Raw genomic sequence first — 12,335 nt, forward strand, 5'->3', positions numbered from 1 at the left:
CTCTCTCTCTCTCTCTCTCTCTCTCTCTCTCTCTCTCTCTCTCTCTCATATTATTCAGTGTGTGGAAACTGACACGCACACACACATGCAAGGAGAAGGTGCAATTAGGGAGTGGTTGAATCGTGGTTTGTTTTGTTTATGTTGCATTGTTTAGCCATGATTAAGTGGGGTGCAGGCCAAGGGTTGTACAGTAAGATGCACCTCCAAAACCGTCCATCTCTTGAAATCGACCATGGTTTTCTAGCCAAATACCATTGTCTCAACTCTGCTTATTTCTCCCATTAAGATTATTTCATGTTGGGAGGACATCGGTTCCTTTGGATTTAAGGGTGGTATCAGGTCGAACCGCCACAACTCAGGGCCCGGCACAGATACAGCGAGCTGAAGCCCCACCCAAATCTTGTTGGTTTGGGGCAGGCTCCAGACTTATCGGGCCCTAGTCTAAGTGAGTCAGGTCAAGCCCTTTAAGTCTGACAAGTTAATGTACCAGATTGGGCCGGGCTGCGCTACATTGCAGTCATGTTTTTGCTCTACCTGATCCGGCCTGTTTACTAGTTGGGCTGGGTCAGGCCCAATTCTTATCCGGCACGGGCTGCACATAGCAACCCAGACTCGGCCCAGTTCGGGCATGCTGGGTACCCGGCCTGATTGACTTCATAACATCTCTCCACGGTATGGGTGGCACGTTGGTGAGATGCTGCTTGTATTGTGAGTGAACAGCCTTATCATTGTAATATAAGATCCGGTTTCTAGGTTGGGGCAGTTGGGAACACCACGTTCAGTGCTGAGTGAAGCACATGAAATCCAGATCCTTCACTTATAGACATCAAAAAGTTTAAATATTTCAGATTCTTAAAAGTATTTCGAGGACCTGGACCTTGTCAGCTTGACCCTGTAAGATAAGAGTCTGTACTTAGTGGCTATAGCCCTGATATCCCACAGTAGATTCAACATCATGCATCAGGGCTTGAATCAAGAGAATTATTATGAATATCGTACAACTCGTTCCCAAGCTTCCACCTTTAGGGGTTGGATGCAACCAATTATCCAGAATAGCAGACGAAGCTGGAAATTTGTACTGCTTAAAAGCAATATGATTTCCAAACTTGTTTTTCTGGACAAGTGAGCGTGGCATCCAAAGAACACAGGGAATCAAGGGCCAACGAATCTCCATGCAATACAGATTACAGAAGTCCTATAGGTAAGATGTAAACAGGACAGACCCAGTTCCAATGTGAGAATTAATGAATCCAACATAATCAGAGCAAACCACCAAATCCGGGCTAATCAGATCTGACCTTACATGCATTTATTAAAATTTGAAGTCTTGTTCAAATTCGAAATCAAATGTAAAACAATAAAGTCAAATCTGAACCTGCTAGCCCCAAGTGAGTTTGACGTAGTGGGGTGGGACTTAGGCTGCTAGACGTGCTGACGAGGCTCTATTCCTGAGGCTGTCAGTCCCTTGCACAAGCTCACATCCTGCATAGGCCCTGGGGGCGAGGGTCCTAGCCTCAGAGTTGCATGCCTCTGGAATGACGACCGTCGGTATAAGTTTAGTTTAAAACTTGTGTTGAAACTTATACATCATATGTTGATTTGTCTTTTGTAACTCGTTCCTTATTATGCTTTTTCATCCATCCATTTGAATACAAAGCTTTTCTAATCATGCACATCTGTGAATTTTTACTGTTTCTTGTATTTTTTACTACAATCATACTTCCAAAGTCCAGTTTTCGCAGACAAAGAAATCTTCAAAATAAGATAACATAAAAACGGCTGGACAGTGTGATACGAACCAAGATGCTAATTGGCTAATTCAGCACTACCGCCAATAAGTAATCAAATCCATGAGAAACAAAAGTATTTCCCAAACTAAATAGAATGGCTGCTCAATTAAGCAAAAGCATTACAACCCAATAGTGATAAAAAATTTACAATTGCTGCTGCTAAGAGCAGCGTCGAACATTTGTTGTGTTCTCTTCTTGGCCCTGACTAGGAAAGAAATAATCATAAGGTAGAATTATCCGAGCTCAAGCCCTGTATGGGACTCTGTACTGAGATTCTCAAACTAATGAATTGCTCGACTGTTTTTCCGATGATGGCTGATCTCCCATAAAAAGAAGGCAAAAGATGGCAAAGGATAGTTCTGTCATCCAGCTTACCTTCAGGAATGAACCCCATTGGAACAGCTGCAATTCTCCCACTCAACTTGATCATATCCCAAGCTGGACGAGGTCTATATGGACCAATGGATGACAAGTTGATATACAGTCAGGCAACTGAATAGGCTCACATCATGTGACTCAAAAAAGGTCAACCACAACCAAGGAACTCAAGTTACCATCTCTACCAATATATGATGCTAGACCTGGTAGAATAACAGCCTAAAGAACGATCCGGATGTGCTCAATAAAAATGGTCATATTATTTGCCCTTTCTCCTTATAAAAGTGGGCACACCATAACACACACTAGATGCTCCAATCAAGAACGGTAGTCTACAAGCATCTCGAGCTTTACCCATGAAAGAAGCAACTCTGAATCCTTCTCCACTATCCATAGATCTCAATTTATGACTTTCTTCTTGAGACTTCATATGTTTTCTACTACCTCCAGGGGCTTTCCTTCTCGATTTTATTGGACCTATTCCTAAATTTGGAAACTTGTCCTCAACCATTGATACTGTTGGTTCTGTTTCAAGCCAATGTTTTAACAACTCTTTGCTCAATTTATCAATATCTTTGTCAGTAACATCCCACAAATTGGCAATAACAGCAGGACAACCAGCAAGAAGGTAGGATAATGGCATACCCTTGGGCAAGTAACATCCCTTGTAAGATAAACAACCACTGCTACAACCCATTAGGAGAGAAGAAGCACAGCGGTCCAACATCTCAATCTTATGCCTAGAAAGGTATTGCTCTCCTGCAAGCAAAAAAACAAAAAAGACATGACATATATAACACATTTGAAAATGACAATGGTCATATCATTTAGCACACGGTATGCTCTCTCTCTCTCTCTCTCTCTCTCTCTCTCTCTCTCTCTCTCTCTCTCTCTCAGCATTTGCCACTGTCTACAGTACGTACAATCTAGTTGGAAGATCATAGATGCAAGTTCTATCCACTCAATCTGGCCCAAGGTTGCCGGACTAGGAAGAAACAATATGGGAAGCGGAAGCGAAGAAAAAAAATTAGCATCAAAATGGAACGCAAATAAAAACCAAAATAAAAGTGATTATTCTTAAATTTCATGACTTTTTAGTGTAAGAATTAAATTTTTAACAAAATTTAAAAATGATGATTGCCAATTTAGAGAAAGCACATGGAAATGAGTGAGAAGCGTGAGAGGAAACACATGAAAAGTAGAGTGAGAAAACATATAAGAAGAATAAATGAAGTGTGTGGAAAGCATAGGAGAAGTGTGGGAGAATCGAGATTTCCATCAAGTTTCAAAAGTGAGGACATGTCAGACTCCTTGGTCCGTGTTTCAAGACAGGCCGGATGAGGAGCCTGCAGTCCGGTGCCATAGGCACACAGGTGCTGCGAACAGTCCGCCAAAACCTTAAAACCGGCTTATATGTTGCAAACTGGCAAATATATTATCTAAGACCTATTTTCTACTAAAGAAACTATCTAGATCACATTTGTAAGGTTAGATCCACAAAATTGCAATATGAGCTGAAAAACTGGTGTTTTATACTAGATTGTATATATGTGATAGCGCCAATATTTTGATTATATCACGATATTATCAGCAATTTCAAGCTTGCTGATAATATCCGGAATATATCACAATATTTTCAAAATATCAGAAAATAAAAAATATTGCAATATTATTGCGATATTTTTTACTTTTTAATTTTAACTTTGCATTTCCTATTTTTTATTCCTTTTATATTTTAAAACCTTTAAAATATTGTTTCTTTATATTTTTTAAAGAAAAAATAACACAAAACTTATGATTTTCTTAGGTTTTTTGTTGTTATTTATATTTTTCAATTTTTTAAAAACCTGAGATTTTGCAGAGATATTCCCGAGATTTATCAACTTTTGAAAATCTCTTTGAGAAACCCACACCAAGAAATTACATTTAACGATACAGGTGACTATGATATATATATTAGAATGTATTTTAGGATTTAATGTATTTATAATTTGGTTTATTTTTTACGTTTTACATTTTGTATTTTGCGCCTTTTATAAGGGCATTTAGGACAACTTTTGCCAGCCATTGGGCTAGACCCATCAGCTAGATAGTTAGTCGTTGGGAATAGCCCAACGGCTAACTAGCTAGCCATTGGGATCCTTCCCAACCACTAGCTCTCTCTCTCTCCCTACTCTCATGTTGTATATATAGGGGGCTATTCCCCCTCAATCAATGTAGCTTTTCTTGAGCACTTTTGAGTATTAATAAAAATATATTTTTATATTGTGTTTTGCCCTCTAAGTGGCTTGTGTGTGGTCTCAAGTGTTTCTCTCTAGCCCTTAGTGGCCTTTGTGTTTGTCCCTTTAGTGGACTTGTATGCATGTAGACACATTTTTCATATTCCATTACATCTCTCTCTCTCTCTATATATATATATATATATATCTATATCTATATATATATATATATAGAGAGAGAGAGAGAGAGAAATATGTGTGCATGCATGCTTGTTTACTGCTAATTATGCTGAAGATATTAAAAGTAGAAGCATAGCAATCACCAATATTAATTCAACATACCACTTCCATGGCCAAAGTAAAGGAAAAGATCATGCTTTTGCAATGCCATAGCCAACTCATCCTCCGTGGGAATGCCCATCTTTCCCTATCAAAATGCCAAAATGCAAATCATATTTTTATCAATGGAAGTCAACTATGACTAGAAACTAGTTTTTTGCATTCATTATAATATGATATTTAGGAATTTATGGTGCTCAGATTTAGCCTTTTTTATTCTTCAATAATTCAGCTTAATAATGTATGGGCGTGTTTGATTCATTCAGTTTTTTAATCCTCGGGAATTCAACCCGAAAGGATTTCAAGATATATGTAATTACAACCCTCCCCGCCCCCTCAAGGTTACCTGATTTTTTGAACTAAAAGGGATCTCAAATCTCTGTTTTTTAGGGATTTAATCTACAACTTTGAATCCCTTCATATTTATTGTGGGCCCCACAAGGACATTCCATCCTTGGGTCGCTTGTCTGAGGGATTCGAATGTGCCCATAGAAAATTTTCTGTAACGCAAAAAGAGGCTTGTAGACCTATAAAATCATGTTGATTGTGCTCGGTATAGGCAATAGAAAGTGAGACAAATATACCTCCCAATTCTGGCTTCTAAACCACTCCTCAAATTCTGCTTGAGTACTGCTCAGATCACCACCAGGATTCAACAAATAAAATGCATCAAATAAATCAATACATGGAAAAATACCACCATCAGTGCCTCCTGTATCCCTTAAATCATTGTTATTTCTCCTCCATCTATTAAGTGTTGCAGATATACTGCCTACTGATGGCATACGATATATTTCTTGATTGCGTAGAACAGGTAGGCTCTCCCATGGAAGCATCTGCATATAAATAAAAGTTGTCAGCCTAATCCCTCATTGAACAACTAAACTAAGTAAAAATTCATTGTACACTTATAAATTTATTGTACACTAACCTGCACATCAACATCCAGAACTAGAACTAGAGGTTCCCTAAGAACCACATCCTGTTTTGCAAGCTCGCTTAAGGCATTCAAAATCAACTTGGAAGATGCGTCAAGATATTCTTCTTCTTCATTACTTGTAGAAGGAAAAAGGACCCTACCTTTTGTCCTACTGCAACATTCCCCAAAGCCCAACCAACCTTTATATGATAACAACTGAGAAACACATTCTTCTGAATCAACAATAGAGCCAACTGAACTAAGAATCACACGTAGCAAACTCTCATTGGCTTCAATGTCAAAGTTCCTCAAGTTATCTATCAACTTTTTTAGCACATTATCCAATGATGAACAATCCATGGGGTCACCAAGTAGCAAACATTTCCATGGCCCGAACCAAGATTCCTCAATATTCCTGGACACAAAATTATTTAAAGTGAAAAAACATTGAATCCACTGTCTTTTTTTTAAATAGAAAAAAGAACCGCAATACTTATATTAAAAGCTAAGTCACACGGACTCGGCTAGGGAGGCGCCGCACCCTAGTCGACACGCCCCGACACGGGTGCGGCTTAGGACACGGCCCGGACTCGATCAACGACGAGTCGGACTCGGTCAACAAATCGAGGCCGAGTCCGTCCTCGTTTTGGACTCGGTCAATGTTGACCGAGTCCAAAAATGTCCATTTTTAGGGCAAAAAACAAAAAAAAAGATCTTTTTACATATTTTTTAATATATATATAGTATGAGTCTCAAACATAAGCCTCAGGAAAAAAATCCGGGGGGGGGGGGGGGGGGGGGGGGGGGGGGGGGGCGCTTCCCCCCTATGCCCCCCCCCCCCCCCCCCGCACAACGGGACCCGTGCCGGGGGGAGCCCCCAGACCCCCCTTTCTGCAAGGGCAAAAGTACAATTTGCAAAGTTTGTAAAAATACTCATGCTGGTGCCAAACTTTAGAGGACAATATCCACATATATGCACACACTGGATATATTATTATTATTATATATATATAATATAGTCGTGTCCCCTTGTCCAAAATTTTTGAAATTGTGCCACACCCGTGTCGCACCCGCACCCATGTGACATAGATTAAAAGATATCCATATGATGATTTTCCAAGGCATCAATTTAAATTAATAACAACATAATGAAAAATTAGAAACAATCAACAAAAGATTAGAGACCACTATATAACAAAAACAAGTAACCACTTTTAACAATTTCGTAAGATCATGCTATTATAAGACCAAAAGAGCAGAGATGCTTGCCTCAATAAATCAACAAGGTGCTTATCTAGTCGTGTTCTCCAGTCCCACCACATAGATCGATTATGATTTGTATCAGCCGGAAAAAGAGAAGATCCAGATATATAGTTTTCCTCAAGAATCTGGCGGAATGCAGGTGATACATCATCGAGAATGGTGTGACCCCAAGGGCATTTCCACATTTTACGATGATCCCCAGGACTAGAGTCCAATGACATCCCAAAATCGGCATTGTTCTGACAAATTTCTGATTGAAAAGAAAAATAAAAAGGAACCATAGAAATTTATTAGTTTGAAATGTAAAATCCACTTGATTATAAGGCATGATATGATATTATGGAATGAATGTGAATCACCTTGAGAAACCACATCAACAGGTAAAAGAAAAGAAATAGGTTGTTGGTTCTGTGATAGGCGTGATAAATATATCCATGCTGAGAAAGGAGCACAAGGTAGAAGTGACATTTCACTGAGAAGATTAGCATAATCACGTCCAAGTAAACTCATACATGTTACAGTTACACATGGAAGACGTTGGAAAAATCCAAGTACAAATCCTTCAAGGTCACCAACATTATTGGGTGCAAATCTGACAAGAATAAAAGGGTATTATGCACTTTATCTGACAAGAATAAAAGGGTATTATGCACTTTATTTATCAAAGAATATTAATATACTCAAGCAAGCTTTTTGTAAACAACCTGAAGAAGTTGCATGCTTCTACTAGCACATCATCCGAATCTAGAAAATGTGATTCCTGGCAGTGAAAAACAAGAATACAAGATGTTGTCATAACCAAAATGGTAAAAGGTTTAAAACTTGAAACAAGAACAAAAATTTAGCAGGAATTCAATTAATGATGTGGAACCAACAGTTAAAGTCAATTATAAGCCATGGACTTCAATAAATTCAATGTTTTTTATGTGTGTGTGCACATGAATGATAATGACAAAAAGTCACTTAACCAAACGTCAAGCAAAAGTGAAACTGCTGCTAAGCATACAGAGTATCATTACAGAAATATCTAAATGTACCCCATTATTTAGAAACACAAAAAGGTTCAGCTTCACATGTTGCAGCATGGCATTCTGGAGCTCATTTTGAAAAGCAAAGGCATTCACTGCACCACTTGTGTATTCATATGGGGAAGAAAAGGACCATTTTTAAAAGGTCGACACTAGGCTGGGCCTGAGATAGGAATTTGGAGCCTTGACAGACCTGGACTTTGGCGGGCTGGCACCAGACAGCCCAACCCAACTGGATATATGTTTGTGTGCGCACAGACGAGCACACACTGTGATTGGCCACATGTTCAGTCAATGTAGCACTTTTCTGGGTAATCTTGTTGAGTCTTATGTAATGTTGAAGTATTGTACTGCATAGTATGATATGGTACAATATGTATCATTACTATTTACTCTAACGATACGATACAGACTCATATTGAGATACATGTATCGTATCCGTATCGGGTGCATCACACAATACACCCATGTATCGTACCATGCCGTACGATACAGGGCGTATCATAAGATACACTTCAGGCGCACTTCAAAAGGCCGAAATTTATTTTTATTTTGGGTTTTAGAGACCTTCCTAGGACCAATTTTTCCATTTGTATAGAGGCCATTAGAGAGAAACCCATGCACCCATAGGAAACTTGAGAGCGTTTTGGGGTCTAATTCTTGTGCAAGAAAGAGGCCTTTGTGGTTTTCTTGTGTAAGAGTGTATTTTTACTCAATTTTCACTCAAGAAAGTGAGATACAGTAAAAAACAATCCTCGTTTTTTGCTTCACTTGTATATAAATAAAGTTGGAGGGCAAGCTCCTTTTTTATGTTGATATTATGTTAATTTTAGTTTTCTTAACCTTAATCCTATTTTTTGTGCCCTTAGAACTCAAAATATGTTCCTAAGTGTGTTATTGAGCATTGTTTTACATCTTTGTAACGATTAGATTTAGTAATACGTGCTCTAAGAAGTCGATAGAGGGTGAAGGTCTTGGAGGATGTCTCTCAAAGGATCCCGCATTAAAATATTGTGCACCAGTTGACTTTGAGATGGGTTTGAAATGAATAGTGAAGTGTACCTTTTGTGGTTTTGTAATGTATGGAGGATTGTATAGATTTATATATCAAGTTGTGGGGTGTAACAACTCCACAGTGAAATTATGTAGACATTGCATTCTTTCTGATATTCGTGTTGAGCGTCTTACTAGTCTTATATATGATAAAAGAAAGGCATCAGAACCACCGAAGTGGTATCCCATGTGGTAAGCGGGGTTTTGTGCCAAGTTGAAGGCCCAGGCTCGAATCTCTCTGCCACATGGGGCTTAAGAGTTATCTGGTAGGGGTCTACCTAATCCCAGCATGCCCTTCAAAAAAAAACAAAGAAAGGCATGGATGTATACAGCATTTGTGGGAGAGAAATTGTCAAAGGTGGTCCTTGATTTAGAAGATGAAGATGACTCAAAATCATCTCAAGCCACTGAATGATGCGAAAAAAGGGGAAATCATTGAAATGAAATTTGATAAAGAAGACTTTATATATAAACATATGTTTTTGAAATGTATGTTTAGTTAAACATATTGTTTTGTTAAATGTTATATGTCAAATGCTTTGTGTTGTTAAATGTATTGTGCAATGTGTATTATTAAATGTTTAATGACACGCCTATGTTTAGTTAATCTTATTACATAAATATATTGTGTTCTTATATTCTGTGATTTTTTTGTTTTTCAGATTTTTTTTAGATTTTTAAAGAATTTTTTAGTGAAATTTATGATTTTTTATGGTACACTATGACACGATACAATACATATCTTTGGGCCAGACTGATATGGGTTACAATTTTAATGAAATGAAGATCTTCACAAAAGCACAAATGCTCACAACAAGTGTCTATTAAAGACACCTTAATCATAACCCACAAAAGGGCACAAATGAGAGAACTCAAGAAGAAAAATAATAAATTTATTTCATTCACATAACATGCTTAAAAAGCATTCTTACAATGAGAGGGGAGTTACCCCTATTTATACACATAAAAGAGAGGGAGAGGAATGCCTTTAAGAGGCTCTAAAGGAGTCATTGGAGCTAGTCAAAGGGCTCTATTTGTAGCCGTTGGACTATCTCCAACGATTCTCTAAACTAGTCAATATGAAAATGTTGACTAGTTTGAGTCTATTTCAAAAAGAACTAGACATCCTAAAAAGACAGAAAAAATAAATAAAGAAAAGAAAAAATATAAATTATATATACCTATACATTTATGTATATACATTTTTTACCACTCCCCCTCAAACTTATGGTATAATGAGCGAAAGTTTGTTTAAAACAAAATAAAATCAAGGAGCGGCCAGAGGATTGGTAAAGAAATCCGTTAATTGGTATTCATATTTAACATAAGGCAAATCAATGATCCCATGTAGATACTCCTCTATGACATAATGACAATCGATTTCGATATGTTTGGTGCATTTATGAAATGTTTGATTGATGGCACACTTGTAGATTGCACACTTGTTGTCACATTACATGTGGGCTTTTGTCACTTCAATAAGCATGTCAGTCAGCAGTCTTCTGAGCCAGACTACCCCCATCGTTGTGGTGGTCATGGCTCAGTATTTAGCTTTGGTTGACGAAAGAGAAGCCTTCTACTACTTCTTGCACCGCCATGAAATCAAGGATTCACCTAAAAAACACAAAAACCAATGGTTGAGTGCTTGTTATTGGGATCACCACTGCATTCAGCATCAATATAAGCAATCAAATCTAATGAAGATGAAGCAGACAAGAAGAAGCCTTGAGAAAAAGAGGACTTAATATATCTAATAATACGCAAAATTGTTCCCATGTGAACAAAAATGGGAGCGTGATGGAATTGACTAGCAGTGTATACGGAGTGGGATATATTAGGTCCAGTAATTGAGAGATAGGAAAGTGCTCCAATAAGATATTTGTAAGGAATGGGATCTTCAAGAGGTTCTCCATCATCAATTCGCATTTTAGTATTGACAACCTCTGAATATCAACTCTCTTATTATCTGTGATTCTGGACCTGAAAACAATATCAAAAGCAAACTTAGATTGAGATAATAAGTAACCTCGAGGGGAATATGTAACTTCAATTCCTAAAAAATATTGTAATAAACCTAGATCAATAATTTCAAAATGATTTTCAAGAAGTTTTTTAATGTTTTTAACACCATGTTTGTGTCTTCCGGTGATGATCATGTCATCCACATAAAGAAAAATAATAATCTCTGCATCAGAAATCTTAACAAACAAAGCAGTATCAGTCAAGCAAGTTTTGAATCCAATATCGAGCATAGCATGACTAAACCTGTCATAACAGGCTTTTGCTGCCCTAATAAAACCATAAAGAGATTTTCCGAAATGAAGAGCTTTACTCTTAGAAATATTTATACCAGGTGGTGCCTTTATATATACTTCTTCGACTAAGTTTCCATTGAGAAAACATTTTTTCATTTTCTAACAGAAATTAAGCCAATTAAGGTCCGAACTGTGATCATCCTGGCAATTGGAGCAAAAGTTTCATTGCAATCTATGTCATACTCTTGGGAATATCATTTGGCCACTAATCTGGCCTTATATCTTTCAAGAGTTTCATCACTCTTGGTTTTAATCTTATAAACTCACCTACAACCTATAGGTTTATTTTCTTGTGGAATATCTTGAATAGCCCAAGTGTTATCCTTTTCTAAGGCTTCTAATTTTGCCCTCATGGCTTCTACCCATTCAATATGTTCTTTGGCTTGAGCATAGGATGATGGTTCGATATACGAGTGTATTAATGCAATGAATGCCTTGTATTTGGGAGAAAAAGATTCATAGTACACAAATTTACCGGGAGCTTTAGTGACTTTAGATGACCTATTTTGTACTTCTTAATATTTTTCTGGTGCACATGAAAGATTGGATTCCCTGCGTCTGGAGTACTGCAAACAATTGGTGTCCCTATAGGTTTGCTCTTCATTAATTACATTATGTTCGGTATCTATAATATCTTGACCATCATCAAGGTCACATTCATAGTCACAACTATCCGACTTTGAAGTCAAATCTATCAGAAAAGAATACCCAGTTACTTCCTTGGCTTTTTCAAAATAAAAAAACTTTCCTTTTCCAACAAGGATACAATTATTGACACACAAATTTTCATTTTTAATATGTTCAATTTTAGATGAATTCTTTTTTATTTTATGAATAGTGACCAGATTTGGATTTCCGGTTGTTCTGATCATATCGTCAATTTTTGGTGGCCTAAGTTTGATGTAATCTGGTCGTTTTTATGTGGGAAAGCTTTTAGAAGGGTTGTTTTGACAAGATTTGGTGTTTTGGTGAACCTTTGAAGTGATTTTACTGGTGTATTTGGGGGCGGTAGTTCAGTTTTTGCTTATTAA

The 12,335-nt window shown here is 37.5% G+C and overlaps 1 protein-coding gene across 1 annotated transcript in view; it reads right to left on the reverse strand.

Moving 5' to 3' along the window:
- Positions 1–2,427: 2,427 nt before the first annotated feature.
- The window catches only part of ESP (separase), a 52,420-nt gene continuing 42,512 nt past the window's right edge, over positions 2,428–12,335 (reverse strand). The window contains exons 27-33 of the mRNA XM_089981437.1: positions 7,613–7,668; positions 7,268–7,500; positions 6,915–7,158; positions 5,658–6,060; positions 5,311–5,562; positions 4,730–4,814; positions 2,428–2,927 (exon numbers count right to left, since the gene is read on the reverse strand). Coding sequence (XP_089837563.1) covers positions 2,428–2,927; positions 4,730–4,814; positions 5,311–5,562; positions 5,658–6,060; positions 6,915–7,158; positions 7,268–7,500; positions 7,613–7,668 — 1,773 coding nt within the window. The remainder of the gene's footprint in view (positions 2,928–4,729; positions 4,815–5,310; positions 5,563–5,657; positions 6,061–6,914; positions 7,159–7,267; positions 7,501–7,612; positions 7,669–12,335) is intronic.

The sequence above is a fragment of the Nuphar pumila genome, chromosome 11, assembly GCF_984573655.1.
Source record: "Nuphar pumila chromosome 11, dmNupPumi1.hap1.1, whole genome shotgun sequence".
NCBI classification, from domain to species: Eukaryota; Viridiplantae; Streptophyta; class Magnoliopsida; order Nymphaeales; family Nymphaeaceae; genus Nuphar; species Nuphar pumila.